The sequence below is a fragment of the Neomonachus schauinslandi genome, chromosome 2 (genome assembly GCF_002201575.2).
Source record: "Neomonachus schauinslandi chromosome 2, ASM220157v2, whole genome shotgun sequence".
NCBI lineage: Eukaryota > Metazoa > Chordata > Mammalia > Carnivora > Phocidae > Neomonachus > Neomonachus schauinslandi.
Window position 1 is genome coordinate 139,470,082 of NC_058404.1, and position 14,576 is coordinate 139,484,657.

General features: G+C 36.7%; 1 protein-coding gene across 1 annotated transcript in view; it reads left to right on the plus strand.

Moving 5' to 3' along the window:
• Positions 1-14,576, plus strand: part of ANTXR2 (ANTXR cell adhesion molecule 2) — a 147,983-nt gene that overhangs the window by 83,139 nt on the left and 50,268 nt on the right. Inside the window, exons 14-16 of the mRNA XM_021702234.1 lie at positions 541-633; positions 6,217-6,384; positions 6,901-6,981. Of these exons, the coding sequence (XP_021557909.1) occupies positions 541-633; positions 6,217-6,384; positions 6,901-6,981 (342 nt within the window). The remainder of the gene's footprint in view (positions 1-540; positions 634-6,216; positions 6,385-6,900; positions 6,982-14,576) is intronic.

Consider the following 14,576-nt stretch of genomic DNA (forward strand, 5'->3'; position numbering starts at 1 on the left):
GATCCAAGCTGGAAGTTTAAAGGTGTTCATCCTTTCTTCAAAATGATTATTACTTTAGCCAAACTTACGTTAGCAACATGAAATATGGAAGTAGTGCATTTTCAAAACTTCTTAACTACCTATCTTTTTAGTACCAATTTTGCAGTTTAACTTAATATGTATGTTGATGCTTTAAATGGTTTTTGAAATGCTTTCCTACATTTAATGTCTTATCTTTTTAAATTTGAAGTAACAAATAGAATTGGAAAAAAAAAAAACAAATGATGCTGCTCATAGTTAAGGAGCAACTTCTGGTAATCTGGTGAAATAAAGGAGATTCCTAAAATTGGGAGGGCAGGAGTCCTTATATTCTGTAGAACTCCACTTGAAATTTATGCATGTAAGCATAAGTACATCCAAATGCCCCGTATATAATTGTTACTCTATTTCTCCCATATCAGTGTCATTATTCAGAAAAATGTTTAAATGCGTGTTAGTTCTAACCGGTATTTTAAGAAATTAATTAAACCCACTTTTAAAAACTTGTAATATTCTACATAGGAAGAAGAAGAACCTCTGCCTACGAAGAAATGGCCAACTGTGGATGCTTCCTATTATGGTGGTCGAGGGGTTGGAGGAATTAAAAGAATGGAGGTTGGTATCTTTAAAAAAAAAAAAAAGAAGCTGCTAATCTGGAATGTGTAATTCTAGAACTATTAAGCCATGGAAACTGTGCTTTTCAGAATTTCATAATACCATCCAGTTTTATTTAACACTGGGTCTTTTTTGGATAATTTTTTTTTTTCTGTGGAATCATCCTGGCCATTTCAAAACTGTACAAGAAGAACTGACTTCATTAGTCAAAGAATTGCATTGATAAGATGTTTGAACAATAAAGGGCGAAACAAAGTTAGGGTTTTTCTCACTATTTTGGAAAAAATTACTGCAGACAGCATCAACTTTGTAGAAGCCAGCCACTTAAAGTAGCAATAATGCTTGTCTTTGAAAAGATCCAATAGTTATGTACTATTTAGGGATAAAAATGTTAAAATATTCGTGGTATGGGTATGACCTTATCACAGATGTAGGGGAAGCACATTTAAGGCATTTTTTTTTACAGCTTTTAGTTACCACTTATGAACAATCATAATTAATTTTAAATATCATTTATAGAACTTTTAGACTGGCTCAAAGTGTGGATTAAAATTGAACTTTAATATTGTATCTTAAAAGTGAAATGAGGTCTTCTTACCACCACAGAAATAGTTTTCAAAGTGATGGATTAATTAATACTAAGCACTTATTGCCGGCACTGAGCCCTTAAGCACAGCCTGGACAGGCCAGCGTCCCACCTCAAGGAACAGTTGGAGGAGTTTTCTCATTGATAGGCTGACTTTATCATTAAACACAGATCCTGGCATCTCTCCCTTATAAGTTACCCTTTAACTTTACTTCTTGATAAGAAGGACTTTTTATGTGTTCTGCAGTCATTTCACATGTCTTCTCCTGTCATATGGGCTTTGTCCTATTTCTGCCAGCAAAAATCAGTGAGCTAATTAACAACCTCACAACTGTTGCAATTTTCTCTTTTTTCTACATTTCAGTAAAATTCAGATTCCCAAGGACAGTTTCCCCTTTTCGGAATAAATTTCAGTATTCTGCCCAGACCTACTTAACGTGGTTATCATTACCAAAGTGGTTATTCAAGTCATCTGATAGTGATTCTCACTTTCTTGACCACATTAGATCTTAAAATAATGCACATTTTCCCTAAAAGCATGCCGCTTTATTGCTGAAATATCCTCTGAGACAGGTACCTCATTGCTAATAAGCCATGGAAAAGGCTGGTGCTAGAAGCTATTAAATTTGTCTTTTGGAGAAGATAGTGCATATGCGTTCTCATGTGGATGATAGCGAATATCAAACAGTCCAAGAGAACGTGGCTAGGCTTAGCTCTTGTTGCTTGACACAGAACGAAGGCCATTTTCCTTCTGCTTCCCTTCGCTGTGTCATTCTAGGCTGGGAGGGGTGGGGAAAGAGTAGATTAGATAATTTTATGTATATGAAAAATAAACTTGTAAATAAAAAAGTTACATATGGACATCTAAATATGGTCTGTCCCAACTTATTTTTAATTTACTTCACCTCATTCCAAAATGTGTGTGTAAAAACTGTATGCAAGGGGAAGAAATGTTTGAAAAGCTATACTACAAAATGTTAGTAGCTTTCTCTGGAGGGAGTGATTTTCAATTTGTGCTATGTATTTCCCTATTTTTTCCTAACTCCTTTGACAATGAGCATACACTACTTTATATACAAAATATAAATTTAATTCAATTTTGAAATCTACATGTATAAAATACCACATGACAGTGAGATAAGGGTATGCTAGTAAGTGAGCCTTAAATGAATAATGTTTTTGCTGAAAACACTAGGAGTTATGACAGATTTTTGTTAGTCCAATATTCCAGTGTATCGAAGACTGAGATCTCTTTCTAAAGAAAACCATACCCATGAACCCCTGATGTGGTCCTGAGGTAAAAGGAATAATACTGGTTTATGGTCAAGAAAGCCATAGATCACGCACATTCATGAGTAACTTACATTTCAAGTTTCAAGAGTTACAATTCTTAATATGTGAAATTACATTGCCAGTCCTTTTCAGTTTAAGAAAATTTATGGAAAGGACTCATCCACTTTTAATAAATAGGGGTGCATTTTAGCTTTGGACAATTTTAGCTATGTTGTACGTGGTATTCCATCAATGAGGTGGAATGGGGATGAGAAAAAATGAGAAAGTAAATGTGAACATTACAAAGGGGAAACAGTACTTAAATATACACAATAAAAATTGAATCGAGAATTAAGCATCAATGAGCTCTCTCAAATCTGATCTTATTTATAAACTTTAGGGAAAATAGAGAACAATCTATTTTTAAACCATGCCTATTTAAACCTGGAAAGTATTTCCCTTAAAAAATACCTTTACCTGGGAAAAATAAATAGAATTATAGAAATTATGTGCACATCTGAATTATAGAAGAAATCTTTGTAACTAAGGTTATTTTAAGCCAGGGTAGGGATTTTACGTAGATTTTTTTTCTTACTCCTCCTTTAAATTAAGTATTTAAATGCTATGGTAATGGCAATTTGTAGAAAGCTGGAACTGAGCTGATATTAATAACAGCTGTTAGCACAACTGATCCACAATACCTAATGACTTCAAATGTGTGTTTCTGCCAATTCAGCGTGAAACTGTTTTTTTGTTTCTTTCTCAATTCTGAAATTGCTCCTTTATGATACAACCTCCTAGTCATCCAAATATACTCTGGAAATTATGGAATTTTATTGTTTATTATGAAAGCCAAGTAGAGTTGGAAGAATTTAGCTATCCAGCTTGCCCTTGTTTTTTTTCTCTGTAGTAAAAAAGCCAGGTATATTAATTCTGCTAAAGCTCCCTTTAGCAATTTATTCTTGTTTTTTTTTTAATCTTTTTTGACTATCTCAATGTGGTTAAACTAAAATATTAAAATGTATACATATAAATGTATATATATTTACAGGCATACCTTGTTTTATTGTGCTCTGCTTTATTGCGCTTCACCGATACTGTGTTTTTCACAAATTGAAGGTTTGTGGCAACTCTGCATTGAGCAAGTCTATCAGCGTCATTTTTCCAACAGCATTTGCTCACTTCGTGTCTTTGTGTCACGTCTTGGTAATTCTTGCAATATTTCAAACTTTTTCACTATTGTTGTATTTGTTATGATGGTCTGTGATCAGTGATTACCACTTGCTAAAAGCTCAGATGATGCTTAGAAATTTTTAGCAGTAAAGTATTTTTTAATTAAGGTATGTACATTGTTTTTTTAGACCTAACGCTATTGCACACTTAATAGACTACAGTATAGCAACATTTATATGCATTGGGAAACCAAAACATTCATTTGCCTCATTTATTATGCTATTTGCTTTATTGTCGTGGTCTGGAACCAAACCCGCAGTATCTCTGAGGTATGCCTATAATTGCTTTTGAGAGTTTTAGGAAAAATCCATAAAATATTTCCTAATTTTAGACTTTGAGATTGAGTGAGAATTATTTATTGTGTTGTTTGTGATGATGGTGATAAGGATGATGGACCAGCTACTTCATGAACTAACACTAAGGATTTAATTAATGAATTTCCTTTAGACCTCAGCAACTGTATTTCAGAGTCTAGGCCGTTAAGAGGTGAGTCTAGAAATACACTGAGTCAGAACTCCAGGTCAGGGGCGCCTGGGTGGCTCTGTTGGTTAAGCATCTGACTTGAGCTCAGGTCATGATCTCAGAGTCCTGGGATTGAGCCCTGTGTCAGGCTCACTGCTCAGCGAGGAGTCTGCTTCTCCCTCTGCCCTCCCTCTGCTTATGCTCTCTTTCTCTTTCAAATAAGTAAATGAAAATCTTCAAAAAAAAAAAAAGAAAGAAAGAAAGAAAAGAACTCCAGGTCAGCCACCTTCATGTTCTTTATCTGAGAATGGTGTCAGTGATTCTTAGAGGAAGAATATGATTACCCTTACCTCTATGATGCCAACTATGAAGGCTAGGCTGGGGAGCTGTATATCTTAAATCTGTAATTTCTGAATAGATGTAACATTTATCTACTTACATTTTTATTCTGAATTACTTTTCTGAGTTATGACATTTATTTGTTTAGTTAACTGTGTATCTTTTTTTTGTTTTTTCCCTTAAAATTGAGACATCACAACTGCCAGGATATATATCCTGGTTTTAGAGTTTTTTAGCTAGTTTTTTTAACTCAGTTTAGCTGTATCTAAAGATTCCATAAGTTTTAGTTTATCTAGATAAAGACACTCTGATTTGAAAGAGAAGGTCATTTCTCTGGAAAGAAAGCCAAGTAGCTAGCTCTAAAGGTTTAATGGTGTTTAAAACAATTTTAACAACCTCATAAAGAACATTCTAGTACCACTGATCACACTGAAAGATACAGATACATTTTAATGACTCAACAGGGTCCACTCGAGTTTGAAAGCCTATTCTAAAATTGTAGTAAAAAAGGTAAAAACATCTAAGTAAGCCTTATCAAAAAGCCTTGAGTAGTTCTTTCTGTGAATAGTAATCATCTCTATCCCTACCCACTAACTCAGGTCATTAAAATGCTTTTTACAAAGTATTTAATTTTTTTTTTCCTTTGTGGAAATCATTTAATTCTGGTGAGTCAGTGTATTCTGGACAGGCCTTCGTATTTCTTTGCAGAGCTTCTCTTACCTTATCTTTGTCATCTTTGTTAACGTCCTTGGCTTTTGTAGGACATCTCCACGCTCCTGGCTGGACAAAGTCTTTGTCCGAGGGTCACCTCCAATACCATGCGCATAAGGAGATAAAGCTTAGCTCAGATTTAGCTCTTAATTCCTGTTCACTGAAGAATAAAGAAAATGATAATTTGACTCTAGTTTTTCACTGTCCAGAGTTTTCAGAGAAGGAAATACCTTAAAATTTGTGGAATTCTTCAGTGTCCCTGAATTTTTCTTCTCACAGCAGAGCCTTTTCAGATTTGCCTTCCTCAATGAAAAATTGATATGTCAAATAACCATACTCAGATGAGCATCAGAACTAAAGACTGAAAGCTACTTTACAAAGTCGAGTTTTACAAAAGTAAAGAAAAATCATATATACTTATTTTACTCCCAAAGGCTAAATGTTTAAATCATACTTTTTGACTTAGGCAAACTGGATAAAAAGTTTGGAAGGAACAATGTACTCCTTTGTATAAAATACATTTGTAAAATACATGTAAAAATACATTTGTAAAATTCAAGCCTCTTTGAAACGTACTAACTTATTTTAGGTTCAAATCCCTGCCCTGTCACCGCCTAGCTGTGTGGCTTTGGACACATCACTCAACCTTTCCGTGCCGCGGTTTCCTCATCTGGAAGGAAAAAACTAGAGTATCTACAGTATCTATCTCATTGCATTTTTTTGGTGTGGATTAAATGCAGTTGGCACATAGTAATCGTCCCCCTCATCATCCATTCCCCCCCACTGCCATCAGTATGGGTATGTATTTAGCTAGAAGGGGAACATACCTAATTAAATCTCAGAAGAGGAGGAATTTAGAGTTAGTATACTATGCATCTCTTCACTCCATGATGGCGAACCAAAGGACCATCTGCTGAATAAGAGCTTGTTCTTCTAGAACACTCGATGTCTGATACAAGTATTTTCCCTTTGTCTTAAAGGTTCGTTGGGGTGATAAGGGATCTACTGAGGAAGGTGCGAGGCTAGAGAAAGCCAAAAATGCTGTGGTGAAGATTCCTGAAGAAGTTGAGGAACCCGTCAGGCCGAGACCACCTCGGCCCAAACCCACATACCGGTCTCCTCAGACAAAGTGGTACACACCAATTAAGGTAATTGTTTCAATTTTCTGTGATTTAACTGAGAAACTGTAACTGGAAAAACGATGACTTCTTTAGCTGCCTGCAGGCGGACCACGGTGCATCCAGCAGCACTCATTCATTAGCCATCCTAGCAACTAACTCTTTCTCCGCGGCAAGAACCTTCGTTTTTGTTCTTTATTTGTTTGCTTAATTTAGGAAAGAAATGATAGGAGGGGGGCGCCTGGGTGGCTCAGTCGTTAAGCGTCTGCCTTCGGCTCAGGTCATGATCCCAGGGTCCTGGGATCGAGCCCCACATCAGGCTCCCTGCTTCGAGGGAAGCCTGCTTCTCCCTCTCCCATCCCCCCTGCTTGTGTTCCCTCTCTGGCTGTCTTTCTCTCTGTCAAATAAATAAAACCTTTAAAAAAAAAAAAAAGAAAAGAAATGATAGGAGGGAATCAGACTTTACCGTCTCCGTTTTAACTCTTTATGTAGTGGATAGAGGTCAAAAACGTTGCCTAGGAATTTACAAGTCATGTTTCCCTTTAGGGTCGTCTTGATGCGCTCTGGGCTCTGTTGCGGCGGCAGTACGACCGTGTTTCCTTGATGCGGCCTCAGGAAGGCGATGAGGTTTGTATGTGGGGGTGTGCTGGCACAGAGCTGAGGGCTTGGATCAGCATGATGCAGGTAGTGAAATAATAATTGAAAAGAATTTTTAAAGCCCTCCCTACACTTGGGGAAGGAAGGAATTGTTGTCTTGTGCAAGATCCTATTACATGGGGCGCTTCATAAATTATCCTGTTAGAATACATCTTCAAGCCATGGTTTAACACGAGTTCCTTCTCAAGGAATACGTACAAATTATGGTCTGTCACACGCATACTTTAATATGCACACTCACTGCTTCAGCCTTTGACTTGGACGACATCGCATTCTGAGGTTTTGCCAAGTGGGAAGGACAGACTGGGGATTAGTAGTTAGAGTCTTTCTCTACCATTTACTGGCAGTGAAGCCCAGGGAACATGCAGAGCCTCCGTTTCTTCAGGTATAAATATATATTTCTGTGCCTTCAACAGTTGATGCAAACTAATTTCTTAAATATATCAAAGTGTCTTTCAGTAGTCCTCCCTTATCCAGTTTCAGTTACCCATAGTCAACCGTGGCCCAGAAGCAGATAACCCTCCTCTGACACATGTGCAGAAGGTCAGTAGTAGCCTAATGCTATGTCACAATGCCTACGTCATTCATCTCACTTCCTCTCATCACACAGACATTTTATCATCTTACATCATCACAAGAAGGGTAGGTATAGAACAATAGTATTTTGAGAGAGAGACCACATTTACATAACTTTTATTACAGTATATCAGTGTAATTTTTCTATTTTATTATTAGGCATTTTTGCTAATCTCTCTCACTGCACTTAATTTATAAAGTAAACTTTATCATAGGTATGTATGTATAGGGAAAAACACAGTATATATAGGTTTCGGTACTGTCTGTGGTTTCACGCATCCATTGGGGGTCTTGGAACGTATCGCCTGTGGATAAGAGGGGACTATAATGCATGATAGAAATCTGCGATGGTGAGACACACACACACTCTCATTAAAAAAAAATACACACACACACGTATATATGTATATATTTTCCCTACTGAGGAAGCCTATTTGATGTCTTTTGTTTATGGAAATTTGGCTAGAATTCCTCCGGTGTTAATGATTTCTTTAATATGTTAGCACTGTTTTCTATAGTATCAATGTAAGAAAAATTGTTGAAAACATTTCCATTTGTAACAATGGACAGGTTTGGTTCAGACACAACACTGTTAGTAATAATAACAGGATCATTTCATTGTGTGTCAACGTAATCATCATCCTGATCACCAAATCTGAAGTGAGTCAACTTTATTCACTTCAACTTCAGAGGACTTTAGGTTCATGCAGGTTTAATAGGCTGTTTTTTTTCAGGATGAAATGATCAATGAAATGAGTATTTTACAGTGCCAAACTAAGTTATGTTCAGTGTTATATATTTATATATATAAAACAAAAACATCTAAATCTTTAAATTTTTACTTCTCTGAAATGAGGGTCAGATCTTTTCATTATTTTGACCATGATTTCTTTTGTTCTGGTAATTTGGCCCTTCTTTTGTCTATTATAGCCCCAAAGACTTTTATTCTAACTCTTAAGTTCAAATTGTTTCAAAATTCAGAATTTTTCACATTTTAGGAATCTGATACAGTCCATATTTCATATATTTATGTAATGCAGCACCTTCTGATTACATTATTTAGACATTTTTGCTACAGAAATATTAGTAACTGCAAGTAGACATAGACTATTAATAGTCTATGTTCAAGTCAGGGTTTGCTTCCAAATAAATTTTGGTGACAAACTCAGCAGAAAACTTAAGAGTTTTCAAAGATTTTTTATTTCAAAGGTGTACATAAAAGATAGTAGATCTTTACTGCGTGTGATTAATTAAGTCTCCAGTTTTTCCACCATAAACCTATGTATGCTCCATCAAATATATATTATGATTGTACGTGTATCTGACACAGTATGACTTCGTCTTTTTTTCATAATGCTTTTTCTTGTATAGCTTTACTGCTTCCAGCATTTTGTCACCTGCAAGTTTTTGTTACTTATTTCAAACCACTGTTAAAGCCTCAATGTGGCACTCCATGAAAGTTTTCCCCACAGGCTGATAATCCAGTTAATTGACATTAGTATGGTAAAGCTAGGAACCCACCCAATAGTACAATCTTAGTTTGCCATCTTTTTTTTTTTAATGATTTTTTTTGGTGGGGGAGGGGCATATGGAGAGGGAGAGAATCTTAAGCAGGGTCCATGCCCAGCACAGAGCCCAGAGAGTAGGTTTAATCTCACAGCCCTGAGATCATGACCTGAGCTGAAATCAAGAGTTGGACGCTTAACCGACTGAGCCACCCAGGCACCCCTCAATTTACTATCGTATTCAAAAGGATATTTAATGAATTTTGTTAAATTATTTGCTGAATTTATGGCATAATGCATAGTATATTTCCTCATCTAACCAAACCAATGATGCAGAATTATTTAATCATGGAAATTAGGTAAGCTTGGCATGATTTGCCCTTTTGTTTCTGTTTCTTGCTAGTGAAACTTTATAACATTTATTATTTTTTAGACTGGGGATTGATGTCAAGTCTATTATAGTTATCAGCATATAACCTTTTTCCTTTAGACAATTTGGGAACTCTTTGCCTTCCCTTCTTTTTATTCCCCATCTCCCATTTTCCATGTTTCGCAAAGATTATTAAGAATATCTGCGTTTCTGTCAACTTCATATCATCAACCAGGTATTCTTTATTTGATATAATTAATTCCAATATAAACTTAACATCCCACATACACACATAACTATAACCTGTATTTTTTCAGAGATTATAGAATTACACAGCAAAAAACATTCCAATATGTTAGCAGAGTTACCATTCTGTACATTTTTAGGACAACTGAATGTTGCAAGAATGTTTTGTCCTTTGTGGATCTTAAAGGAGTAATAGTCATTCTCTTTCTTAAAAAAACAAGGCAAAACAAACTTAGTGCTGCTTGAGAGACAATAAAACAATTGTTTTCAGGTTGTGGCTGATGGTTCCAAAATAACAGAACCAGTGCCTAGTCAACAGCATGTTTTCTACCTAGGAAAACAATCTTGTCATTTATTTATAAACTGTTTACTGCAGATTCTGCCTCTTGAGGGTTTAGTTTAATAAACAAATCAGCGTACATAGAACTAAACCGGGAGTCAAGCACATTTCCTCTGCAAGTCCCGTCACGCTGAATTTCAAGCCAAATGCTCTCCTTTTATGGCTCAGAGGCCGCACCGGGCTCATTTGCAGAATAATTCACCGCTCAATCGAAGTCCTTGATCAAGTAATTGAAGTTCAGGCATAGAGTATCAAAGCGGCGCGAGAAATCCCCGGCTCGGTCTCTGGCTCCCGCTCCCCTTTGCGCGCCGCCAGCTCCTGTGGAGGTGGCGGGGTCCGCGCGCTGCGCACAGACCCGGCCCAGGCTTTGATTGTGGCTCCAAGTCCTCCGAGTCATGAATGTTTCAGCGCGCGGCGCGCGAGGTTAGGGCCGCGCGTCCAGGTGTAAGCTAGCAGGTTGTCGCCGACATCTGTTCGCAGCAGCGGCAGCCGCCTCCCCGGCCCGCAGCGAGCGGCCGGATTGTCAGCGGAGGTAGTTGAGAGCGGCAGAACAATTTTGGTCTCCCACTCGCTGCCTGGAGGCCTAAAACACCAAAAGTAGGGGTGGGAGTGGACACAGCTGCGCTCCCAAACTTGCCTTAGGCACAAATAAAGAGATCTAATGCAGTTTGACTCCGTTGCGGTGGGGAGACTAGGACGGAAAGCCACTTCAGAGACAACTTAACGCTGCAACATCTGCCGCCAAGTTTCCAGGGAGTGACGGGGGACAGCAGGTACAGATTGAAGTCTCCACATAAACAACCTCCATTAAGCCATGGACGCTTTTGAAGGGCCTCCATCAAACATGCTGGAGTCCGCCCCAGGAGTTTGTTTGGTTTTCAAAGCAGTGTTTTGTTTTTGCAATAACAAGGTAATTTATAAATCATGCATCACCATGCGTGCTCCTTTTTTATTTGAAAAGTGAGAGTTGGAGAAGCAGAAAAGGCAAAGAAAGAAGAAAGCGCAACACTAGTTTGGAGTCGTTCCACGAACCAATTAAATCTCCGAGGAGCTTCTTGGCTGTGTAATCGAGGTTATGTTAACCCTCAGACCGCAATCCCTCATTCACCAGTAAACCCACGTAAATTTATACCCTGCAAGAGAAGAATCCTAGTAATGGTGACACCCGTGAAGCGCATCCACTGTTTGTTTTGAAACTTGTATCATGGGGCTACTTACTTCATGGAGGTGAAAGGAAATTATTTTCCAGATGGATGTAAATTTTTAGTAAAACGAAACTGAGAAAATTCCATTAGCTTTAATTTTCTATTTATAAAGGCAGTATGCCTAGAGTTGGATATTAAACATGAAATTTTAAGTCGAAAATCAGAATTGCATGTTCAGGGAAGCATTTTTTCTTTTTGAGGCGTCTTCCCACTCTGTCACCTAGATTCAGCCGGAAAGAAATTCCAGAATGTGTATACTTTTCAGTGGGAATATTGCAAAAGCTCATGATTGGGCACACACTCATACGACATAATGAGAATTGGTTTAAATATTAGTGTGACAAATAAAGCTCCAGGGTATGGTAATATAATAGTCTGTGGTAATATAAACTGTTATTATTATTAAAATTTAGGCTCCCTCCCCCGAGGGAACACTTGCAAGGTTACTGGGAGGTGAAGGAAACGTGCTAACTCAAAGGTATCCTTTGGAGTGGGAGTAGCCAGGGAACAGCGGCCTGGGGACAGATGCTAGAGTGTGGCCAAGTTTTCATCAGTCAGCGGTGAAATAAGCGACAGAAGTGCATAGTGAGTTTCCAATTAAGCTAAATTTATTATGTTGAGAGGACTTTTATTAATTGTGCAGATACAATTTTCAGGTTTTAAAATGATTGATGGTAGCTGCTTTAAAAAAGGGGAAGTCCATTTTGACAGAACCTAATGTCCGTCCTCTGATTTTTAAAAAAATCTACAGGAGGGCGCCTGGGTGGCTCAGTTGGTTAAGCGACTGCCTTCGGCTCAGGTCATGATCCTGGAGTCCCGGGATCGAGTCCCGCATCAGGCTCCCTGCTCAGCAGGGAGTCTGCTTCTCCCTCTGGCCCTCCCCCATCTCATGCTCTCTCTCTCTGTCTCATTCTCTCTCTCAAATAAATAAAGTCTTAAGAAAAAAAAAAAATCTACAGAAAAAAAAAAATCTGAGAACATAGATAGCACAGGTTTATTTAAAAGACTCCAGAGAAACCTGATGACCTCCATGGCAAATGATTAAGGCTGCGACCTCTTGTTTGTCTGTAGTTCTAGCTTATGCTCACTTCCCTGCCTGTCCTGCAGCTGAATTCTCATGTTCAAAACACACTGACCTCCCTGTCTTCCCAGGCAGCTTCTTCGATGACCCTAACCCGCCCCAGGATCACTGTGAGGTCCAGCGTGCTTACAAATCACCCAGTACTTGGTGCTATTAAACCACTTCATCTTCAGACTGAATTGCATTTTGGTAGCAGAGATCGAGTGCCACCCTGCCTTTAAGTTCCCCACCACATTTGCAGAATGTAAACCACTTGTGGGGTTTCTGAACAGATTAAAACCTTCACTTGAATGATTTGATACTTGTTTTCAGTGCTTGGAATTGTGCTGCTAATGACTGCATTTTTACACTTAGTTTTTAGTTTCCTTCTTAATATTTTGTGTCCTACAGCTGGACTTGGCAATGGATTTTTTAGGAGCTGTAAGGAAACCCCTTTAAGTTAGCCTGAGTCATTGAGGCCTTGTGTACACAAAATGCTCCTGGTACTTTCAGACCTTTTCCTTTTTTGAATTCTTAATTGAAAGAATAGAGAAAAATGTCAAGATTTTTTTAAAACTCAAGCGATCGCTTACCTTTTATTTTTGTAAGGTCTGAAATTTTATATGATCGTTGGAACTAATTATGATTGACCTGACTGGGAAAACTACCATCAGATTTTTCTACCCTTTGTGTTATCACTAGTAATCTTTCATTCTGATTATCTCTTGTCTTTATATTTTGGGGCATCCTTAAAATACCTGAAATATCCTGTTTAAATTAGTAGAAGTAATAGCTTTGGTTTATATAAATTTGAAAGATAAATTTTTACTAGAATAACACATGGACATGCCATTATTACTACAATCCCACTGAGTATGTGTATATATGTATATGTGTATGTTTACTATAAATATATCTGTGTATATACCTGTAGAACGTATTTTCTCAGTGTGTATGTTATCAACTAATGCCTGTTTCAGTGGGAAATAATAATTTCATGAAATAGAGTACTTTTTTCATACTATTTCTTAGGTTAATTATGGATGGCAAAAGTGTTGGCTCGGTTTGGTTCCCTAAAGTGAAATATAGAATATGTGAAATGTAATAATTTAAATTACCTAAGTAGTATAAGTAGAATCTGGATACTTAAATGGCTTCTTAACCCCCCAAGCCAGGCATAATTTGCATTTCGTGGCCTCATACATATTTTATGTATTAACTTATAAATAGTTTAGATTTTCTTCGTTAGAGTTCTTAGTTAAAATTGATCAACAGCTTATGACAGTCAAGAAACAAAAATTTTTATATTAGTGTAAATACTGTCTTCACAAATTAATGTGCTGATTTTAGAAGTAAACCTTTTTTTTTCATCATCAGTGAGCTTTACTACTACTGTTTAGCTACACTAAAATAATACTTCAAAAAATATCATGACTTATTACTGGTTGTTCAGGGCTAACTGCATTACTTTCTTAGCCTTAATATACAACATTGCTGTAGAACATCTTGAGGACATCAATTAAATCATCTAACTGGGAGTAGAAATGTCAGCACAGATATAATTTTTGACTTTTTTTTAATCCATTTTAAGTACTTTATGTATAACTTTTTTACAGAGAATTAAATATATTTAAGTAAATCACTATAATTTCTAATAATTTACAAAATTATATTCAGTTTTCAATTTAGAGCTCAAAGGACCCAGTCGAAGGGGGGAAAATGCATTAAATTTTGTAGACAGTTTATTATTTTAACAAAGTACATTACGATGGTGCCTTCATGTCTACCAGACCCCCATTTATAAGTTTAGTTTAAGGAAAGCTTCATAACTCAGTTAAGGAAATTGGCTTGAGTAGGAAGATTTTATTGTTCCCTTATTCTTCAAAATGAATTTATATTAACACATTATATAAATATATACTTTAAGGAGAAATAAATGTTTTTTTTTTTTTGCTAAATATCTTTCATTTTTATTTCTAAGTAAAATAAAATACTAGGATTTTTATAATACACACTTTTAATCTCTAAGACCTTTTTTAAATTGCTTCACATAATCTTTATATTTTCCATTAATTCTGCATTGAATCAAATTGCAACCTCTAACACTTGAGAAATTTGAAACTGATATAACTTTGAGGTATAGAATAAAAATGATTTACTATTCAAACTTTGCGAGAAATTGTGTTTGAGAATACCAGTAGACATTCACTTGTTTACCATTATATGACTAGATTAAAAATTAGCTCTTATTTCAAAGGGTTAT